Below are 21,021 nucleotides of genomic sequence, written 5' to 3'. Positions count from 1 at the left end.
AAGAATATGGATTATTGACATGTATGGACTTACTTACAGTTCTTACCTAAAGTATCAATTGCTTACTTAAATATAGATTACTAAATATGAAATAGGTGATATCAGGTTCTGAAATGACCACCTGCCAAATGCCAGTCAAATTAATTTTCTTATCTTTGGCAGATATACAGTGGTCACCCACTACATTGGCCCTGCATAGACTCAACCCTCCATGGCATATGATTGCCCACACCTGCGCTGAACACTCTTTTATTAACCCAGTCTTCTTGAAACTTGGCACCTATGTGCTACTGTTATCCAAGTACCAGAGCTTAGAATTTTGTGATGATTGGCCAACAGGGGGTGCTACAATGACAATACAATTTTGGCCTATAATTTTTTAACCATTAGAAGTTGATCAACATTTTTTTTCCCCAGGATTTTCTGGGTCACATTGAATATAGAAAATGTTTTGCTCTTGGCATTTTTTTCTGTCCACCATTTTGAATTTTTTGATGAACCTATTTTTGCAAAGCCCTGCCATAGGCCAGTCGATTTTGTGTGGCACCTGTTTCATGAAATGAGCCATAACTTGTGAATACAAAATTAAATCTTCACAAAAGTTGACAAATGTGGTCACTCCATCTTTCCACCTCAGCATATCAAATTTTGTGAAATTTTTAATCAGTAATCAGATGAAAACTCTTAATGAAGTTGAAATTTGGTGTGCTGTGTCTTGGTCCAATGTCCTATGAAAATCTGTAAAGTTTAAAGTCTAAACCATATGTACAGAATGATGAGTTGGCGAATATGTGGCACTACAGTTCTCTGTGTATATCCTACTGACTGCTGGTAGTAGCTATATCAAGTAGTAGTAGTAGTATTATCTTGTGTTTCAGTGGATAGTTTCAGTGTTCCATGGTCTAATTGCTGTTTCAGAGGCTTTTCCATCCTGACTAGAATACAATTCTGGAGGTAACACAAAATACATGAAATACATGTACGGCAAGCTTCTTCCAAAAAAAAAAATCAAATAATCATTTTCAGTTCAGTAATGACGTGCTGGTAACAGTGTTGACATACAGTATTTGTGACAGTGGTGACTCTCCATTAGATCATCAGGCTGACTCGACCCTTGGATTCGTGGCTGGAGCACGTCAACTTCGCAACACTCTTCGGCTGCCTGACAGATGAGGAGGTATTGCTGGTGTTTGCCTCCGCTGTCCTGGAGAGACGGATCGTTTTCATTGCTGATGAATTGGGGTATTACACGCTCACCTGTACACTCAGATATACACAAGTCATGGAGAAATACTCAGGCTTACTTATGCCTGGCCTTAGGAACTAGAAGTCGAACGTATTTTCTGGTACTAGCATTTCTAACTGTCTCTGCTTGTAATATCTTTGCAACCAAAACTCTGGTGAAAATATTGATGAAATTTTGATGAATTGATATGATTGTTCATGACTAAAAATCAGGTCAAAAACCTGAACTATCTCTTTATTACCAAAAGTTCTGATGTCAGCATTACTGTCTCTCTCTACAGCACCTTATCCCAAGTCATTCATGCAGTAGCAGCCCTCATCTACCCGTTTACCTGGCAGCACACCCTCATCTCCATCGTTCCAGAGATTCTCATCGACGTAGTGATGGCACCCACTCCCTACCTGCTTGGGGTCCAGAAACGCCTGCTGGAGCAGGTCACCGACCAAAGCGATGTGAGTTATCTTAACAAAACATTGTCTTTCAAAGCAGATTGAAGTTTTACTTGCACCTTAGGACTACTTTGTGAATTTGTAGGACAGGCTGTGGGGGGTCTTACAGATATTTCAATCAGGAGAGACTAGGATGAATGCTCGAATGAAAAAGTTTATTCATGACATGAAACAAGATGTAAACTTTGGTGTAAGCACCATGCAGGAACTCCTCCCATTCGTGAAGTTAGGAGTACATCCGGGATACGTAGGAATTAGGATATCCCCCTGGGGAGTTCCTCTGGAGCCTGGACATTGGTGGTGATGGGGTGGAGGAGGGACGAAGGTAAGCACAGCGACTGGAATGACAGCAGCATACGGCATAGATCTGGGAGAAGGACAATAGCATAGAAGGTGACGTGTATATACTCCCGTCACTTAGACGATTGGCTCTTTGAAAAAGAGAGGGAAGTGACGGCTAACTCTGATTGGTTCTCTGGAAAAAGAGGGAAAGTGTTCACCAACTCTGATTGGGTAAAGAGAAAGCATGAATGAATGATAAGTAGTCTTCCTGATTGAAATTATGTAATACTTCACTAGTAGTGGATTAATTATTGAGTGGCCTATTCATTCTTCTCTTTCTTCCCTCTATAACACAGTTGCTTGTGGTAGACTTATCTGAGGATAAAAAGGAGACCTTCATTGTTTCCGTAAGTGTGTGGAAATATTGTGTTGTCTTGATTAAAATGATGAAAATGCCATTCTAAAAATGTGGGAAAGGTTTTGAATGTACATTTTAAAAACAATCTTTTGGTTCTCTATTATGATTTTAAAATTGAGAGGAAACTTAATCATTTTGTCAACTGTGCTGTAAAATTGCTCCTCTTTCCAGATTGGCGATGAGAAGTCTATACTGCCCCCTAAGCTCCAAAATGAAATATTACAGGCATTAGGAGACAGAAAAGAAGGCGCAAGTAAGTAAACTGGACCCAAAATCAAACACGGGTCTGCACCAGTTTTCCAAAGCACAATGGATACTAGACATCTGCTTGGTTTGAATATCATTAATAGATTCTTGCCATTTTAAAAGTTGCATTGATCTACAGAAAATGTCTTTGAAAACAGTATGGCATTTCTTTCAGCTGAGGAGGAGTTGAACCGAGTGGTATCGGAAGCCTTCCTGCCTTTCTTTGTGAAAATAGTTGGCCATTATGCCTTGTATGTGAAGTACAGCGGTCCTGGGGAGCAGGGGGTGTTTGAGAAGAGAAGTTTCTACAAGGCCATCAAGTCCAAGACCACTCGACACTTTGTCAAGAAGTTCATCCAGACTCAGATGTTTGACCTCTTCATCCAGGAGGCAGAGCAGCAGCAGCCTGGACCACAGCAAGGTGAGGAAGTAAAAAGGAAGTATTAAAAGAATAGTTCACCCAAAAATGAAAATTCTGTCATCATCTACTCACCCTCATGCCAAATGAAACACAGGTGAAATTTGTTAGTCCATATAACACACAGGGAGGTTTCCAGCACAACTTGGTAGCAGCCTTCTCCAAAACAACTGAAGTCAACGGGGACCTGTTCTTTAGAGTTCCAAAACAAAAACAGCCAAACAATCACACTGTGAATAGAAAGACCTATACACCATTATTTGTTGCAAATCAATCAGCTGTAGTTAAGATTTGCACTAAATGATGGTGTAAATATACTGTAGGTCTTTTTGGGACTCTGAAGAACTGGTCCCCACTGACTTCAGTTGTTTTGGAGAAGGCTGCTGTGGAGTTGTGCTGGCAACCTCCCTGTGTGTTATATGGACAAACTTCCCTGTGTTTCAACTGGCATGAGGGTGAGTAGATGATGACAGAATTTTCATTTTTGGGTGAACTATTCCTTTAAGACCACAGATGTGTTCTTGCGGCATAAAAATAGTCCAGGCACTTATGGGTTTGATAGTTAAAAAGTCACTAAATGGAGAGGGCTAAGACATTAAAGTAATAATCTGTTGTATTTTGATGTACATCATACAGTATATGTCAGTTTTTGCTTCTCTATTGACAATTGATATAAAACAATTAGTGATTCAACCTATACCCAGTTCATGATAGCTTTTAAATTTGTTGTTCTAAACACCCAGTGTCAGGGAAGTCGCTCACTGTGGCACACAGGAAGTGATGCGTTTTGCATTTCTGGTTTGTTTGGAATAAATAGAAGAGGAACTGGGTTGTTAGCATGAGCAGTCATAGCCACCATGGCTGAACAGACAAAGAAAAGAGTGCCACCTACAGAAACTCAAACTGCATCAACAGAAAATCCAAGGAAAAAGTCGTCTCAGTACTGCACACACTGTTTGATAGACAAGTGATCTCTGTGCAGTGGAAAACACCACAGCAATGAGATCTTAGCACCAAAGATGGAAACAAAATAAAAACCCAACATAGCAATGACCACTTGCCACCAAAGATGGAGACAAAATTAAAAAAACAAGGATCTTAAGAATTACCACTCAAAACGTATATATTTCCTTTTTACTTCTCCAAGAGCACCTGTCGCTTTTAGTTTCTTTCCTCTTTGAAATCCTAAATTTACAATCTATACATAGTGATTACATAGATGATATGATTATAGCAATGCAAACTAATGCATTGCATTACTATCCTTTTTCTGCAGGAATATTTCATAAAAAGATCCTTGAATACCAGGAAAAGAAGAAAGGGGACAAGACAAAGAAGCAGTAGCTATCTTGTTAATACACTGTTTGAGACATTGTTTGTATATAAAGGATTTACATGACAATTCAAGCTGTAGATGTACAGTATATGTTGCGCTGTATGATTTATTTCATGTTTTGTTTTTCTCTTAACTAATTGTGTGGAAAAGGAGAATTATGGGTAGAATTTAGTGGGTATTTTGAATGTTGCTGCTTCTCTATGAAACACTGGTAAATATCCATCTGTTGGTTCTCAGCCTGTGGCTCTAGTCTGAAATTGACACTGCATATGATGAGCAGAAAAATCATTTCAAATAAAGACTATTTTTTTTAAGTCTACAGTAGCAAAGACTGAGCATCATATGTTATGTTTTTATATAGCAAAATCTCACGAAATGTATGCAATCAAATTTATGCAAAATATCAGTGGTCCTGAAAAATTTGACAAGGAAATGACGGCGTTGTGTTACTCATTGTCTTTATTCAGATTCAGATGCTGCCAGCCAGCAGCGGTGAGTGTTCCCCATGGTGAACATGTCCTCTGACGTTGTAGTGACCATAGTCATATAGGTGGTTACTCTGCAGGACCGCCTGCACCCTAAGGCGGAGTTTCTGTGGAAACATGGAACAAAACATTCAAAGCAACGACAAGAAAGTACGCATTCAGACACATTCAAAGCTGTCAAGACGTCATGGTTCAACTTTGGTTTCTCCCGATCAGCTTTTTCACAGTTAATACTCATGTACTTATTGATGATGCATTTGAGTTCATGTTTGTAATGTCAGCCAGTAACCAAAAATCCAGCAAGTAGTTGTCCTGCCATGGCATTGTAAGTTGTGTGATCACATGACTTGTGTGACAAAAATTCATTCATTTTGTTGGTTTTATTTTATATAAATATAGCGTTTCCTATACTTGACTAAAGATAGTTCCGTGTTGGTGATGTCAATTCAGGAAGTCGAAGAAATCAGGGTCCATCACCAACCCCAAGTTCCCAACTAGTATTTACCAGTTAAAAGCTGAGTTGAACAGTGTTCTCTCGTATCAAGCTTGTACCTACCATCTGTTCCATATGATGTGAATGCAGCACAATGCCACATTCACATTGTATCGTCAGAAGCATAAGAATCAGATGACTTCTCTTGGTACCACTTGGAAGTGTTCATGTGTTTAAAGGAATGGTTCACCCAAAAATGAAAATTCAGTCATTATCTACTCACCCCCATGCCAGTTGAAACACAGGTGAAGTTTGTCCATATAACACACAGGGAGGTAGGGAGAAAATCAGTTTATTAGTCTATACAACAGTCTCGGAGCTTGCCAGCTGAAGTACATTGCAGCGTTCTCCATAACAACTGAAGTTGCTGGGGACCTGTCTTCAGTCTTCAAAAAATAACGGATAATAACCATAAAATGTCTCCATCCAGCTCATCCAGCATAATCCAAGTCTCCTGAAGCCAATAGATCCCAAAGTGACTTGAAAAGACCGACATTTACACCATTATTTTGCTGAAATCGCCACTCTACCTGTTGTTTTCAAAATACATCACGTTTGCGTGCACCCGGCCTCGATAGGTAAGACTAGCTCCAATTACCAGAAACAAGACTTCCAGTTTGGCCGTTTGGCCAAAATAAAAGTGCAAGATTTTAAATAGGTAGAAATACTGTTTTAAACCAATTTCTTTGTATTTAATTGTCAAATTTGGTAAGTGAGTGAATGTCATAATAATGAAAAATATGTGCCATTTTAACTATAAAAGCTGCATGTATTACACTGTGCAGAATACATACAGAACAGAGACGTAAGTGGACATCAAACATTTATATGGGTGTTCTTATTGAATTTGACGATTAAATACAAAATAATTGGTTTAAAACAATTTTAATTCATTTCTTCATTTCCTCTTATTTCTCTTGCTTGTATTTTGAAGGCTAAATGGGCAAACCGGAAGTCTTGTTTCTGGTAATTGGAGCTAGTCTTACCTATCGAGGCCAGGGTCCATGTAAACGTGATGTATTTTGATAATAGGTAAAGTGGCGATTTCAGGTTAATAATGGTGTAAATGTCTTTTAAAGTCACTTTGGGATCGGTTGGCTTCAACAGACTTGGATTATGCTGGATGAGCTGGATGGAGTCATTTTATGGTTATTTTCTGTTATTTTTTGAAGACTGAAGACAGGTCCCCAACAACTTCAGTTGTTTTGGAGAACGTTGCAACGTACTTCAGCTGGCAAGCTCCGGGACTGTTGTATGGACTAACAAACTTTACTCGATTTTCTACTGGCATGGGGGTGAGTAGATAATGACTGAATTTTCATTTTTGGGTGAACTATTCCTTTAACTTGGAATGCCCACATCCAAAATATTATTACTTGTGAATTTAAAACAAACCATATATGAACTGCAGCAGATCGCTATTCGCTTTTACAGTGGATTTGAGTGTATTACTGTGAATATAACTCTTCATTTTGATTTTTATCACCTTGGACTGCTGACATTGGTGGATTCGCTCCAGTGTTTGCCACTTGTGTTGACACTTCGGCACATCATGACACCACCATGACAAGAAAAAATCCCACATATCCTACTTGTTATTACCACTAGGGGGCTGATGTGAATGGTTTTTCCCAGTCGGCAGATTGCATTTACAGTAAATTTGACATGACATGAATATGGCATAAGCCCGGTTTCTTCTCTGTGCATTTTTTAATTCAACTTATTGGAATTGCAGCTTTTACCTGAAAGTCTCTGATGTAGGTGAGGAAGTACATAATGAAGGAGAAGGCTAGTGACCACTCTGATGCTGTACTGACTAGATGAGCTGTGTAACCCTGGAACAGATGGGCGAAAATACACATTTGCAAGGCCAAAAAAGCAGTGTAAGCAAATAATGGTACACTGCTGGATTAACTACTCCAACAGGTGAAGTCCACAATGAGCTTTAAATGTATGTGTGAACAGAGTATCAAAAACTGAATTAGTGTGGCAATTGCTCACCTTCTCCCCTGGTCTCCAGTGTAGCTTACTGGTCACATCTACACCTGGTAGGACATCATAGAGGATCACTGATGACACAAACACTGTGTGTGCATGTGTGTGCGTGCGTGTGTTTGTGAAACAGAGAGGGGAAAGGTGGTAAGAAAAACAAAATGCTTTAAGGTGCACAGTGAACACTATTCGAGATAAAAATTGTTAGAGAGTTCATCGTTTTAGCTTTCAGAAAGGTCTTTAATTACTAATGCAAGAGGTTGAAAGAATAGAACAGTGGTCTTCAACCATGTGCCATCAAGGTCTAATGTGCCATTCACATCATGTTGGAAGAAGCAGAAGAATGGAATGACATCCCGTTGCTACAACTTGGTGTTCACATGTTGAATGCCCACATCCAAGATGGCAGAAGAAAGATCAATGGTTGTGGAATTCCTTCTTAATATCCTAAGGTATTTTATGATAAACCGATATTATCTTCCTCTGAAAGACCTCAAGGATGGAAAGAAACCGACATTGGTGGATTCCTGCCATGTTTGCCACCACCAGGAGGCAGGCGTGATGTTTTTTTTCCCAGTTGGCAGCTTGTATTTACCGTAAATCTGACATGAATACGGCAGAAGACTGCATGTCTTCATTCCAACCAAACACTACCGCAGCTTATTTCACTGGTGCAGTTTTTGGTTGGAATGAAAACCTGCAGACTCTTGGGCCTCAATGGTATATGATTGAAAACCACTGGCCTAGACCATCTTGTGGGCTTTCTGTGCCCACTAGACGGTTACAGATGTTATGGATGTTGTGCTCACTAGTGATGACGCTAGCCAGGGTCCAGAGCCCTACAGCAGTACGAGCCCACAGGATGTCCTTTCTGTGGAAGCGAGGCTGCATATAGTAAGACATGGCTGTCTGGACCAGGATGTAGAGCACTCCTGAGCCAAAGGTCAACGTCGCCCCCAGCAGATGCACAGAGATGATGGCACTTCTCTGAGGAATGGCAAAGATACCGCATGCTATTCTGTTCTCCAGTACAAAGTGTGCCCGGGCAGTATGTGTATACGCCATCTAGAATTCCTTTGGAGCATTTGCAACAAAGTGATGTGAAAAGTGAAAAGTATCACACCGGGCTGAACAAATGAATACAGCTCTTACTGGGCGACATGCATACAATCAGATTTTTATCTTCAAGTGTAGGGAAGAGTGGGGCAAGTTGTCACATGAGAAAGTCTCAGTGGCTTTATTTCTGAAACTAAATATTTGAGAGCCAAAATTCCAATTACAAAAATGTTTACTTTCTTAATAAGAGGTTACCTATGTTGATTACAGCAGTCAAAGCAGAAGTCAACCCACTCTAACATAAAAACAAGTTGTATACCTGAAAGTAAATAATGAAAATCTTAGTTTTTCTTCTCATTTGTTTCTTATAAAATAATTATACATTGTGACACATAAAGGCAAGGGTCAGCTATAACCTGATAATAAATTTGAATGGTTTGGTCAAGCTATGTGCTAAGGGAAGGGATCTTTGTCAGGAATGCCTGGTTGGGGCAGTTGTCACATTGATTTCGGGGGCATTTTGTCATATACTTTTTTTTTCGGTTAGACATTCATTGTTTTCTGAATAAATATTATGTTGGTACTTGAACCCACAAACCTTTGGCTTGTGTAGCAAGTGGCCTCACTGCTGGACCACCTACAGCCACAGAGGGTAGGCTGCATAGGCAGATTACTATTATTACTGTTGTCTTTAAGTGAAGATCAAATTGAATGTGTGTGTATTAAATGTATCATACTGAATACAGAATTTGTGTTTGTCGGTTTGTCGGTTTGTCGGATGGGTGAGGGAGGGTTTATTGTGCCTGGTGTATGGTGTATGTTGATTTCTGAAACTAAGTATATGGTTTTCAATACAAGAGTATGTTTTTCATGTTATTAATAATATAGAAGTTAATATAAGTAATATATACGTTTTGTTTTGAGGGAAATATACCTCAATACCTAACCTCCTAAATGTGGTTTCCCGCTGGCCAGGAGGGAGCCATGTTGATGCTGCAGCCTCGCAGAACTGGATTATCTGTCTTGAGCACGTTGCTGCTGGAGACGCGCGTTGCATTGTTTACTGACCTTTTTCACTGACTGAATTTTCTCGGCTAGCTAGTTTGTCTGTAGGTGATAGAGGTTATGCCTTGACAACAAGGCTGATGACTAACCCTCAGAGCCCTCAGGAGTGATCATATAATTATCATGCGCACACTCGCTCTGCCACAGAGCACCATAGGTGCGTTGGAAGGCCAAATTACTTAATTATTATTTTTCTCACTTCTGACAACACTTCTATTTCAGAGTTTGAGCTTTTCATCTTTGTTCTCTTTGCCATCCTCCACCATTCCAGTAGTGCTTTTAGTCTCTTCAGTCAGCAGGCCTTTTATGGAGTTGTCCGAGCGTCTACCTAAGTTAATCAGCATCAACAGGCACGCGCATCCAATTTACAAACAAGTGACATTCATCATCAGATACACCTGGGATACGCAAAAATAGATTGTCTGCGCATGTTTCATGAATCCCAGTCTGCTGTTTGTAGGCATGTTTCTTAAGAACAAAAGTAAGAAAAATGTAAGAAAAGTTTTGTGAATCAGGCCCCTTGAGTACTCGGCCCGAGCACTAATTTACTGTATAATTCTTTATAGGGTGATATACTGTATATGCTTAGACAATATTGTCCTTTTATTAAAAATGGGATCTGGTTGAGTCAATGCCATCCACTTCTAATATGATGGACATGATGTAGTTTGATTGATTACATATTTATTGTAGAATTGATCAATACACTGGTTTGTGTATTGGAAGCCCTTAGCCTGAAATGACTCGAATGTAGTAGTACCAGTAATAGTAGCAGTAGCAAAAGAATTCTAGAGGAAACACTGAATACCAGTCTTCTTTCTCATTTTGCTCATTTTTGGCAGGAAATTGTCAAATTTAAAGATATTGAAAAACAGCACAAAACCAACAGCTTTAATCCAAATAAATTGGTATCAGCCATCAAAACCCATATCAGTCAAACCCTACAACATATAGCATTCTGAATTAAGAAATAACTGTAAAACTTGTTTACCTGAAAATTTGCAACAATGCACATGCCCAGTGAGGTCAGAAAGCCCAGAACCAGAGCAGCAGAGTTGAGTCGGTGCAGCCTGGGTTCACCTCCTATAGCCAGGGCTTCCACCTGTTTATACCGCACATAGACAGTGGATAGACCTACACACAAAGACACATAAGGGCATGATTATGAATGTGAAATTATGGTTCCTGATGCAATACATACTGATGTATAGAAAAATATGAATGCTGTGTGTTTGAGAAACTTTAGCAGTCTTCAATGTACAAACATAAAAAAGTGAATGTTTTTCAAGCTTATACTGCTACTGCTACTAGGGCTACTACTAATACTGCTGCTACAACCACTGTTACTACTACTACTACTACTAATACGACTGCCACCATACCGCTACTAGTATCACTACTGCTACTACTACTAGCACTATTACTGCTATTACTACTGCTGCTAATACTACTACTACTGCTGCTACAGCTACTGCTTCTACTATTATACTATATTTAATTGTATTTTTATTTCATAAAAACGTTTTTTATTTTCAATTACATGATGATTTTATTCGGAATTACATTTTTCGAAGTGGCTCTTTTATTTCCCTTTTTCCTTGCTCCTCTTTTTGTCATGGCGTGACAAATTCAGGTCAGACAGTCAGTCAGTCAGACATCTGTCACTTTGTGAGATGATGACCTTCGTAAGATGGCCTCTAGAGGGCGTCTTTGACTGCGAGAGTAAGGAAAGGGGGCCAAATGAAAGCCACTTGGAAAAATGTAATTCTGAATAATATCATTGTGTAATTGAAAATAAAAGCCATTTGAAAAATAAAAAAAAGAATTTATGAAATAAAAATACAATTAAATATAATAATGTTATGAAAGCAATAACTATGAAATAATCCTATTTAATAATTTTGAAATGAAAGAAAAAAACAATAAATTATTAATTTATTTACTGATTATATTTATTTCACCGAGACATATTTATTTATTTCATTGTGACTAATTTGGTTCTCCAGTTTTCTACCAGTTTGATGTTGTAGTCATTGAAAGACAGCACTGTTATAGAAGAATATAGTGTGTCAAAGCCAAGGAGGATGTTGACACAACAACCACAGTCTTACCGAAAAAGGAAGAGATGCTTAGCATGAACCCAAAGAGACAGCTCTCAGGGATCTCAGAGCTCGTATCACTGTGAACACAGAGATAAACCATAAAAAAGAGTAATACACAATCTCTGAGAATCTCATTAAACTAGAAGAATGCAATCATTGCTGAAATGATAGGAAATATTGACAAAAGCTGTAATTTAACAGCTGCCAGTTCTAATCAGAGTTTAAGATCATTCACATTTTAGATTAGGTGACAAAGGAATGGTCTTACCATAAGGATTAGTCGGTGTATTTCATTCTAACCAATCTTCAACATATATACACTACATACATTCATACATACATTCATCATACTTAAGCATCTTAAGCATAAAAGGACAACATAGGCTTGATGCCTTATAAAGACATTAAAGACATACATATGCACACAGACACATGGATAGACACATTAGGGCTCAACCGATATGGGTTGTTGAAGGTTGATAACGGTACTAATATTTTTTTGTTGAACCGGTTGATAGCTGATGTTTTGTGCTGATTTTTAATATCTTTAAATTTGACCATTTTGATGCCATTTTTTTTTCTAAAAATTAAAAGTATTTAGTGTTTCCTCCATATTTGTAGCATTTAGACCATGGGACACTAAAAACCTTAAAACACCTTAAAAAAGAGAAAAAAAAAGTTTTTTGGACATTTTGACACCGAGAGCAGGTGAACCCCATGGTATGGGTCACAAAGCAAGGCTGGAAAGAATGTTAATTGACTTGACAAATGACTTTAGCAGATTCAAATGGATAATTCTACACACCATTATTCTAGGGTTAAAGTGCAAAGAACAAGCAGAAGACAGTGATAGCTGGAGGTGACTTTAACACAATAATCAACCTAACTGCAAGCACCTCAGGTAACACCAGGACCTGACACTCCACACAACACTCACTGGCCTTGGTGATAGTTGGTGATTGGATTGGATTAAACAGAGAATATTCATACTTCTCATCAATCATTTTCATCCATTTACTTTTTTCTCACTAGCAATGCAATTGTATCTGATATCTAAGATTGCAGAATTCACCCCATCATCATCGGTGATTATGCCCCTTTATCCTTTACTCTTAACAAGAATCATACAAACCATCAGTAGATGGCACCTCAATAAATCTCTACTTAAAGGGATAGTTAAAGGCCCTATATGTAACAATGACACCCAACGTTTAAAATGGGTACTGCAGTCCAAAATCAAAACATTGGGGAGAGTTGTCTCCCCCCACCCCCTCCTCCCCAGACTCGAAGCTCCCGCGGGTTGCCAGGTGAAAACAGAAAGAAAACAGACGCAGTTTCCATTTTCATAGATTGAAGAGCGTGAAGCTAATCAGTATGGTAGATAGTGGTAACATGCTAATTTGTAACATGCTAATTTGTTTCATATCTGGCAACCCGGGGTGTCGAAATGGGCAGTAGGGGGAGTCAACCAGACCAAAACAAAAACATACGTTCCGCTCCGGAATGGAAATTTCAAAGGAGAACATACTGGCTGTAGCATTGTTGTTGGAGAAGCCAGTATTCAACTTAGCATGTTTCCTTAATCGCTGATGACATATCATGGTCATTTTATGATTTAGTACAGTAAATATATTACATATTGGTCCTTTAAGTATTTTGAACCCTGGGCCAAATAACATGTTTTCCGTCAAGATCCCTATTAGTAGAAACTATTATTGCATCACTAGATGCTCAAAACGCATTTGATAGAGTAAATTGGACTTTGTTATTTGCAACTTTATCAAATTCGGTTTCGGAGAGTTGTTTATTCAATGGATACAAACACTGTACAACTCACCAATGGCCACAGTCACCACTAACGGACTAGCATCACAGTTAGTTTCAAAAAAGGAATCCAAACTAACCACACACATCACAAGATCAGCCTTTATGCAGATGATGTATGCTTTTGCTACAAGACACATCAAACTCTCTAAAAGAAATAAACTCCTTTTTGTAAATATCTAACTACAGGACAAAATCAATCAATCAATCAATCAATCAATCATCAATCAAATTTCATTCCACTTTAAAAACTCTAGGAGGTGACCTAAACTGCTGGAAAAACCTACCTCTCTCTTTAACTTCTCTCTCTTTAGCAGAATAGCGACCAGTAAAATGTTCATACTTCCAAAAGTCAACTACTTCTTCAAAATGATTCCCATACAACCCACCATTAACTGGAAGAAATACAGCAGATAGAACAGTCATTTCCTGTGGCGAAAGGTTTTGCAGCAAGGACCAAAGCAGTGGAAAACTGGCATCTTGCACCATCTCCATCGCCTTGCTGCCAGCAGGGAGGCTACTTAAGGATTGTTGGACCAATTTGGGTTTGATCGCTTTATATTACTGTTATAGCCTAAATTATAAACTGCAATGATTGATATGAAAATATGGTTATAGGCAGTGTTTTTTTTATACTAACATTCCCTTGAATTTAATTCTTTTCAACATTTCTGTTGTGATCAACATAAATATGATGTTAATATACATTTTATGACCTCTGGTTATGACTCTTTAATGGGGAAGTACTGCTTTGGCAACAGTTCAGTCATTGCAGCAGTGGTCTTTTACAAGTTGCTGCTGTCTTGTTAAGTAGCTAGGTCAAAAATTTTGACATCTTTGCACAACGAGTAGAACTGGTTATAGTTGAGTTAATCTCACTTTCAGCTGATACCCGTTAGCTTTTTAAAGTTAGCGCACCCCGGCCTCGATAGGTAAGACTAGCTCGAATTAGCAGAAACAAGACTTCCGGTTTGGCCGTTTAGCCTTCAAAATAAAAGTGTGACATTAGAAAATAGGTCGAAACTCTAAGAAAATCCTCTCCAAATTATATGAACTAATATCCTCCTCCAACACAACATCACTTCCAGTAAAAGAATGGGAATAAAACGTACCAACTTCTGGTGTAAAATCTGCAGCAACACCTTCTCAATGACTAACAATACTAACCTACAACTTATACAGTACAACGTAATCCACAGGGCACACATTACTCAGCACAAGATGTATAAAATGGGATTCACAGACTCAGACACGTGCTCACAATGCGCACTAAACACCTAAGATAACTATCTCTGCTCCACCTGGTTCTGTACACCAACTCAGCATTTCTGGTAAGAAGTCACTGACAGACTATCCCTTATTATGAGCTGTAGCATTCCAGTATCCCCATCCCTCTGTTTACTTGGCAACTTCTCAGCAATCAACCCACTAATCCACAACACCAAACCCATACTCATCGCCTTAACCTCCTTAATTTGAAGTCCAGAAATAACCCTAAATTATGTCCCAATCTTGCAGTCCCTCTGCAAGATTGCCCTATCTCCTCATTAGTGTGTATCTGGTCTATGTCTATCTACTGTATGTCTGTCTATGTCTGTCCACTCTAGTTGTTCAGTCTATGTCCTGTCTGTGTCTGTCTGTCCTCTTTGGTTGTTTATTACCAATATTAATCTGCTGTATCTATTAGATGTATTTTGTTTTGCTTTATTTTGTTTTATGTCCCTCCCTCAGAGAGGCTTCACCATAATGTTTTGTTACAATTGTAATTAAAAATAAAGTTGACCTCCAAAGAGGTGGGGTGGTGGCAGTCCAAGTGAGTGAGTGAGTGAGTGAGTGAGTGAGTTACTTTACAGATCCATGAATTGCTTTGCATCTAAAAAAGACAGGCCTGGATTCAAACCCACAATCTGCAGGTTGAGAGGCAGTTGCTTTACCTGGCCCCAAAGGGACACTAGATGGCGTTGATTTATACGTGCCTTAAGCATCCCAAAGACTTCTATACAAAATAACCTACCGAGCCCTTCATTTTTGTGTGTGGTTTTGAGACGGCTGTTCTGTGGTGGCTCAAACTTTCACCCTTCCTCCAAGGCCTTAGCATTATGTAGATGTTAACATCAAAGTTCCAGTAAAGTTTTTCGTTTTCCCAAAATGCAGCTTTCGGGAGCTGGGAGCTAAAGCTGAGAGTAGCTCACTGATGGCGTTGATTCTGCGCTGCTGCACGAACAGTTCACGTAGCCCTTCAGAATAAAACTCCATCGGCAATATACCAAAACCTGTGAGAGGGAAGGAGTGCACATAATACTTTGAAGGTTAAGAAACAAGTAAAATATAACCTTTACTGTCATTCTGAGCTCGCTTCTTGCGGCGCAAAGTATCACAGCAAGATCCAGGGCATCCTGGTGGTCGGCTCGTACCATGTAAACACCGTTTTCACCTGTCATCCTCCTATCTCTCCCAATCTTTCATGTCTATCTTTACTTTGAACTGTCAAATAAAGCTGAAAATGGCAAAAAAAAACAAAAAAAAAACATAAGTCCTAGAGCAACCAGATGGGCTCATATGGCTCCCTACTAGTCAGGCAAGGCAACCCACGCCTATTGGCTGAATGGTGGCGCTATAGCACACATATTTATGTTTTGGTCCGTAACTCTCACAACTCCGAAAATGCAGATTACATGTGTTGGACACAAAAAGATTACTTGAAGGAAACTAAAACTACCTTAAGGTTTTGGTCATGGATAAACAAAGACTTGCAGATACATGAGTTGGGAATTAAACTCAGGTTGTCGGAGATTAAGGTAAATGAATCCATTCATTCACCCAACCCCACCCCCAGTCTCCACACCCTTACTTTCCACTATGTTATTTCAATGTCAAACTCATCGTCCTTCTTTCCTCCATGCAATCCTTGCCTGGTAGGGAAATGTATTTCTCTCACTTCTCTGCAAAGAGCACATATTTGCACTTTCAGACGTACTCATTTCAGCAAATTGCATGAAACAAGGCTGTTTTTACCTGATGTAGGGTATCACAGGGTCAATGTGGCCCAGCAGCACAGCAATGACATAGTTCAGGATGAAGGCAGCCAAGGACCAGACAACCAATGTGACAGGGAGGAAACAAACTCCCCTCTGAAACCACCACATATTTCCTTGAGAGTTAAGGATGCAGAAAAAAAATCCCTGTAAAACAGACAACCAAAAGCATGCAGAGTCAGTAGCAAGCAGTCATACAGCTTACTATAAGATCACACAAGCAGAGCTTTTGAAAAACAGTAACAGTTATGAAAGTAACAGATAATCACAAAACAAAATCATACTTTCTAATAACTAAAATGAACACTTTCCCACTATGGGAAAGTGACAAAACACAAACAAAGCACAAACAAATCTGTTGTATCAATTGCATACAGGGGCAGTCAGCCAGAGGTTAAAGAAGCAGGATTGTGACCTGTGATTGTACTGGGCAGGTCGCACTGGCTAACAGCAGAAGACTATATTGTACTGGGCAGCTCCCAATGGCCAACAGTAGAGGACTGTGGTTGTACTGAGAAGCTGATGTGGGCAACTGTATGAATGTGAACCAAGACAGTGCTGGTAAAGAGCATGAAGCTCTGTCAATTTTCTCCAGAGAAATCAAGGTTAAAACATAAAAAATAAAAATACAAAATTAACCACTTACCACATTAAAGCAGCTCAAATTAACTTCCAGCCAGATTTGAGGAGAAATCCGGTCTCAAATCTGGGCATGCGAGCGTGAATGTGTTTCTCAGCTCAGTATCTCTCTCCCTCGATGGTTCAAAAGCGATGTGATGACAGGAGGAAGTGGTATAACACAGATCTGAGGCAGTATGTGGAAGTGTGTTGAATGAGTTGCAATGAAAGACCCTAGGTTGCCCCTCTGCTTAATCCAAAGCCTTGTGACTTGTGTCAGCTGACTTACGCATCATTTCACTTTAATTTGCCAAGTTCTAGCAGGCTTCAACCACAAAAGCATGCACGCACACACACACACACACACACACAGAGAGAGAGAGAGAGAGAGAGAGAGAGAGAGAGAGAGATTCGACATTTCTCTCAGTGATAAACAACTGCTTCAAAAAATAAATAAGGCTTCAGGAGGAACTCTGCTAGTCATGCTGAATGTCAGTCATGACTACTTGGACAGATGGCAACACAGCATCATGCCTTAATCACAGAAACATGGGTCCCACAAAGATACAAAGCATGTTTTATCCTAAATATACCAATCTTTATGACCCTAACCCTAACCCTAACCCTGTTTATTCTAAAATGTATGATTTTTGCAGAGAGGAATTTACATGGTGTCAAATGAAAAACCATTTAACATAATGAAAACAAAATGTATACGGAGGCAAATTTTGAATTTACTTTATCTACAAAATTTCTGCATGTTCCCATATATGACCATCAATCCAATAATAATGTTTGTTTAAAAGGGACAGGTTTTCATAGAATGAAAGCATACAGGCCAGTTAAGCAATATCTGTAACATCAGTGCTCTTGTCATTTCCAGTCGAAACAGCAATAAATGACTTAACTTTGTCCTTAATTTGTCTGTCCAAATCTCCAGCAAGATCCAAAATTCTATCTGCTACTGAGTTTCTCGTCAGGCTGTTGTTGGCAAATACCTGTCATGTTGGGGTACACGAGTGTGGCTTTAAAGGAATAGTTCACCCAAAAATGAAAATTCTGTCATCATCTACTCACCCTCATGCCAAATGAAACACAAGTGAAATTTGTTAGTCCATATAACACACAGGGAGGTTGCCAGCACAACTTCGTAGCAGCCTTCTCCAAAACAACTGAAGTCAATGGGGACCTGTTCTTTAGAATTCTAAAACAAAATCAATCAGCTGTAGTTAAGATTTGCACTAAATTATGGTGTAAATATACTGAACGAGAGGTTGCCAATCGCGTTTTGCAAAATTGCCTCAGAATGATAATATCAGGCTATAAACTTTTATATTTTTAAAGAAATTCTGTTCACGGTTTCATATTAGTGTTCAGGAACACTGCAAGAGCTAAGACAAGACAGACTTACCACCGTTTTCTACTTGTAAACAAATATACCGCTTCCGGGTCATTACATGTCCGATTTCTGCATTTTCCACTCCAAAATAAATCTTTTAGTACAATAGCCTCTTACTGTAATGTCTGACAAGGTTGGAGAACACTTTGGGACACATTTTGCTCATTTTCATGAAGGGTGACAATAATTCTGGAGTTGACTGTATATGTATATGTATCATGCAATTCCTGTATGATCATTTCTGAATTTACAATGCATCAATTCACAGTAAATGAAAAAAAAATTACTGACATGGACTGATTGCAATGCAACACTGAATTTATTTTTTGCAGTGGGATTTCAGTCTTCGGCTGTTTTCCTCAGTGTTTGGACCAGCCGACGGAAGAAGCGCCAGACTCTGTTCTTCTTCTTGGTCTTTTTGATCTCTGAAAAATAAAAGAGGACAATCAATGCCTCAATTCATCTTCATGGAAGTAGACATGAGCTACAGTGTGAGCGGACCTGATGAAGAACTCCTACCAGTTGGGAGGCTCATAGGAACCAGAGGAGCTTCAGTAGGGAGGCTCACAGGAACCACAGGAGCTTCAGTTTGGAGGCTCATAGGAACCAGAGGAGCTTCAGTAGGGAGGCTCACAGGAACCACAGGAGCTTCAGTAGGGAGGCTCAGAGGAACCACAGAAGCTTCAGTTGGGAGGCTCAGAGGAAACAGAGGAGCTTCAGTAGGGAGGATCAGAGGAACCACAGGAGCTTCAGTAGGGAGGACCACAGGAGCTTCAATAGGGAGGCTCACAGGAACCAGAGGAGCTTCAGCAGCGAGGATCAGAGGAACCAGCGGAGCTTCAGTAGGGAGGCTCACAAGAACCACAGGAGCTTTAGTTGGGAGGCTCAGAGGAACCAGAGGAGCTTCAGTAGGGAGGCTCAGAGGAACCAGAGGAGCTTCAGTAGGGAGGCTCACAGGAACCAGAGGAGCTTCAGTGGGGAGGCTCACAGGAACCAGAGGAGCTTCAGTAGCTAGGCTCAGAGGAACCACAGGGGCTTCAGTAGGGAGGCTCACAGGAACCAGAGGAGCTTCAGTAGGGAGGCTGAAGCAGGGTGGAGTTCACAGCTCCATCCACTTCAGCTGGCTGGGTGGAATCATCTAGATCCACCTAAAGAGGGAGAGAAGCTGTTTGAATTTATTTTTTATTATACAGTATCTTATCCAGCTACTTGATCATACATCTGAGCAGGTCTTCTTACCTCTTTGGTGGTCAGCACTTGTTTCTGTGGCTCGAACATCACACAGATTTCCCCCACGGTGACGTCAACGATCCTGGTCAGCAGCTCTGGCTCAAAGTGCTTCAGCTTCTCCAGCAGGACATCTGGAGTGTACTTCTCTCTGACCTTGTTCTGGATAGTAAGGACCTTCTCATCCCGGATGGAGCGGGAGAAGGCGGCCTGACGGTCCGTGGAGGTCAGAGAGGCGGAGAGCTTATCCTCAACGGCCTTCGTGAGTCCGACGGCCAGGTCGCTGAGCTGCAGCGGGGGTACGGATAAGAGGATCGCCGGATTAATCCAGAAGCCCTGCAGCACTTTAGGCACAACCAGCATCACCACCTCCTGGGGGCCGAGGAGGCTGGAGCTGGGCTGCTGCTTCTCCATCAGGCTCCTGATGGCTTTGTCAGCCAGACGGATGATCTGAGGGTCTCTGTCGAAAAGAGTCGCCCAAAATGCATTGAAATACACATTTTCTGAAACGACACAATTTCCCCACGGAAATCATTCAAGTTTCATCTTATCTCATAACTGTGACTTACTGAAAACAAGGACTGTTGGCTTCAGATGAGTTCAGCACGATTCGGGCTAAAAACTCAATGACCATCATTTTCATGCTGATGTTCACCTCCCACATCTGAAACAAGACATGGGATGCACCATTAAGATTTGACATATTTACAGGATCAATCTAGTGTTATGTGATCATTTACTCCAAACTGAGTCTTTTCATGATCTTGGTCTTACCAGCGTGAGGAGAGGCTGGACACTTGTATCAAAACTCTCAAGATCAAACCTCCACAATCTTCAAATGGAAAGAAAAAAGAAGGTTCATCTTAACTGTTGCTCTATTTTCTTCTCATTAGTAACAGACTAGCTTAAAGGAATAGTTCACCCAAAAATTGAAATTCTGTCATTATCTACTCACCCCCATGCCAGTAGAAAATCATAAAAAAATAAAGTTTGTTAGTCCATACAACAGAAAAAAAACAAAACGAAAAATAACCATAAAATGGCTCCATGCAGCTCTTACAGCATAATCCAAGTCTCTTAAAGCCAAAAGATCCCAAAGTGACTTGAAAAGACCGACATTTACACCATTATTTAGCTGAAATCGCCACTCTAGCTGTTATTTCAAAATACATCACGTGTGCGCCGGCCTCGATAGGTAATTTTCATTTTTGGTTGAACTATTCCTTTAACATTAGCAGAGTTGATGACAGATTGAGTGGTGGACTGTCTCACCGCTCCCTGAGAGATGTCTTGCCCTGCGCCACCAGCCAGTCAGTCATGTCCTCAGCTG

At 40.0% G+C, this 21,021-nt stretch overlaps 2 protein-coding genes across 2 annotated transcripts in view; one reads left to right on the top strand and one right to left on the bottom strand.

Moving 5' to 3' along the window:
• The window catches only part of LOC139646297 (DENN domain-containing protein 2D-like), a 41,415-nt gene extending 36,703 nt beyond the window's left edge, over positions 1 to 4,712 (top strand). The window contains exons 12-17 of the mRNA XM_071522285.1: positions 1,094 to 1,242; positions 1,527 to 1,698; positions 2,334 to 2,384; positions 2,567 to 2,648; positions 2,817 to 3,062; positions 4,336 to 4,712. Coding sequence (XP_071378386.1) covers positions 1,094 to 1,242; positions 1,527 to 1,698; positions 2,334 to 2,384; positions 2,567 to 2,648; positions 2,817 to 3,062; positions 4,336 to 4,403 — 768 coding nt within the window. The 3' untranslated portion in view covers positions 4,404 to 4,712. The remainder of the gene's footprint in view (positions 1 to 1,093; positions 1,243 to 1,526; positions 1,699 to 2,333; positions 2,385 to 2,566; positions 2,649 to 2,816; positions 3,063 to 4,335) is intronic.
• Positions 4,713 to 4,826: 114 nt separating this feature from the next.
• Positions 4,827 to 16,558, bottom strand: LOC139646298 (DNA damage-regulated autophagy modulator protein 2). Its single transcript, XM_071522286.1, has 7 exons — positions 16,428 to 16,558; positions 11,598 to 11,665; positions 10,478 to 10,620; positions 8,175 to 8,352; positions 7,375 to 7,457; positions 7,116 to 7,208; positions 4,827 to 4,987 (listed from the first exon to the last, which is right to left on the bottom strand). Exons 1-7 carry the CDS (start codon positions 16,556 to 16,558, stop codon positions 4,865 to 4,867), a joined length of 819 nt encoding a protein of 272 aa, XP_071378387.1. The 3' UTR covers positions 4,827 to 4,864.
• Between the last annotated feature and the right edge of the window lie 4,463 nt (positions 16,559 to 21,021).

Source organism: Centroberyx affinis, unplaced genomic scaffold, assembly GCF_046629955.1.
Source record: "Centroberyx affinis isolate AG114_WGS23_722 - 3 ecotype Tasmania unplaced genomic scaffold, CSIRO-AGI_Caff_v1 ptg000971l_1, whole genome shotgun sequence".
In the NCBI taxonomy this organism is placed as follows: Eukaryota; Metazoa; Chordata; class Actinopteri; order Beryciformes; family Berycidae; genus Centroberyx; species Centroberyx affinis.
Note: the sequence above shows the minus strand (reverse complement) of the source record. Positions and strands in the feature narration are given on the sequence as shown.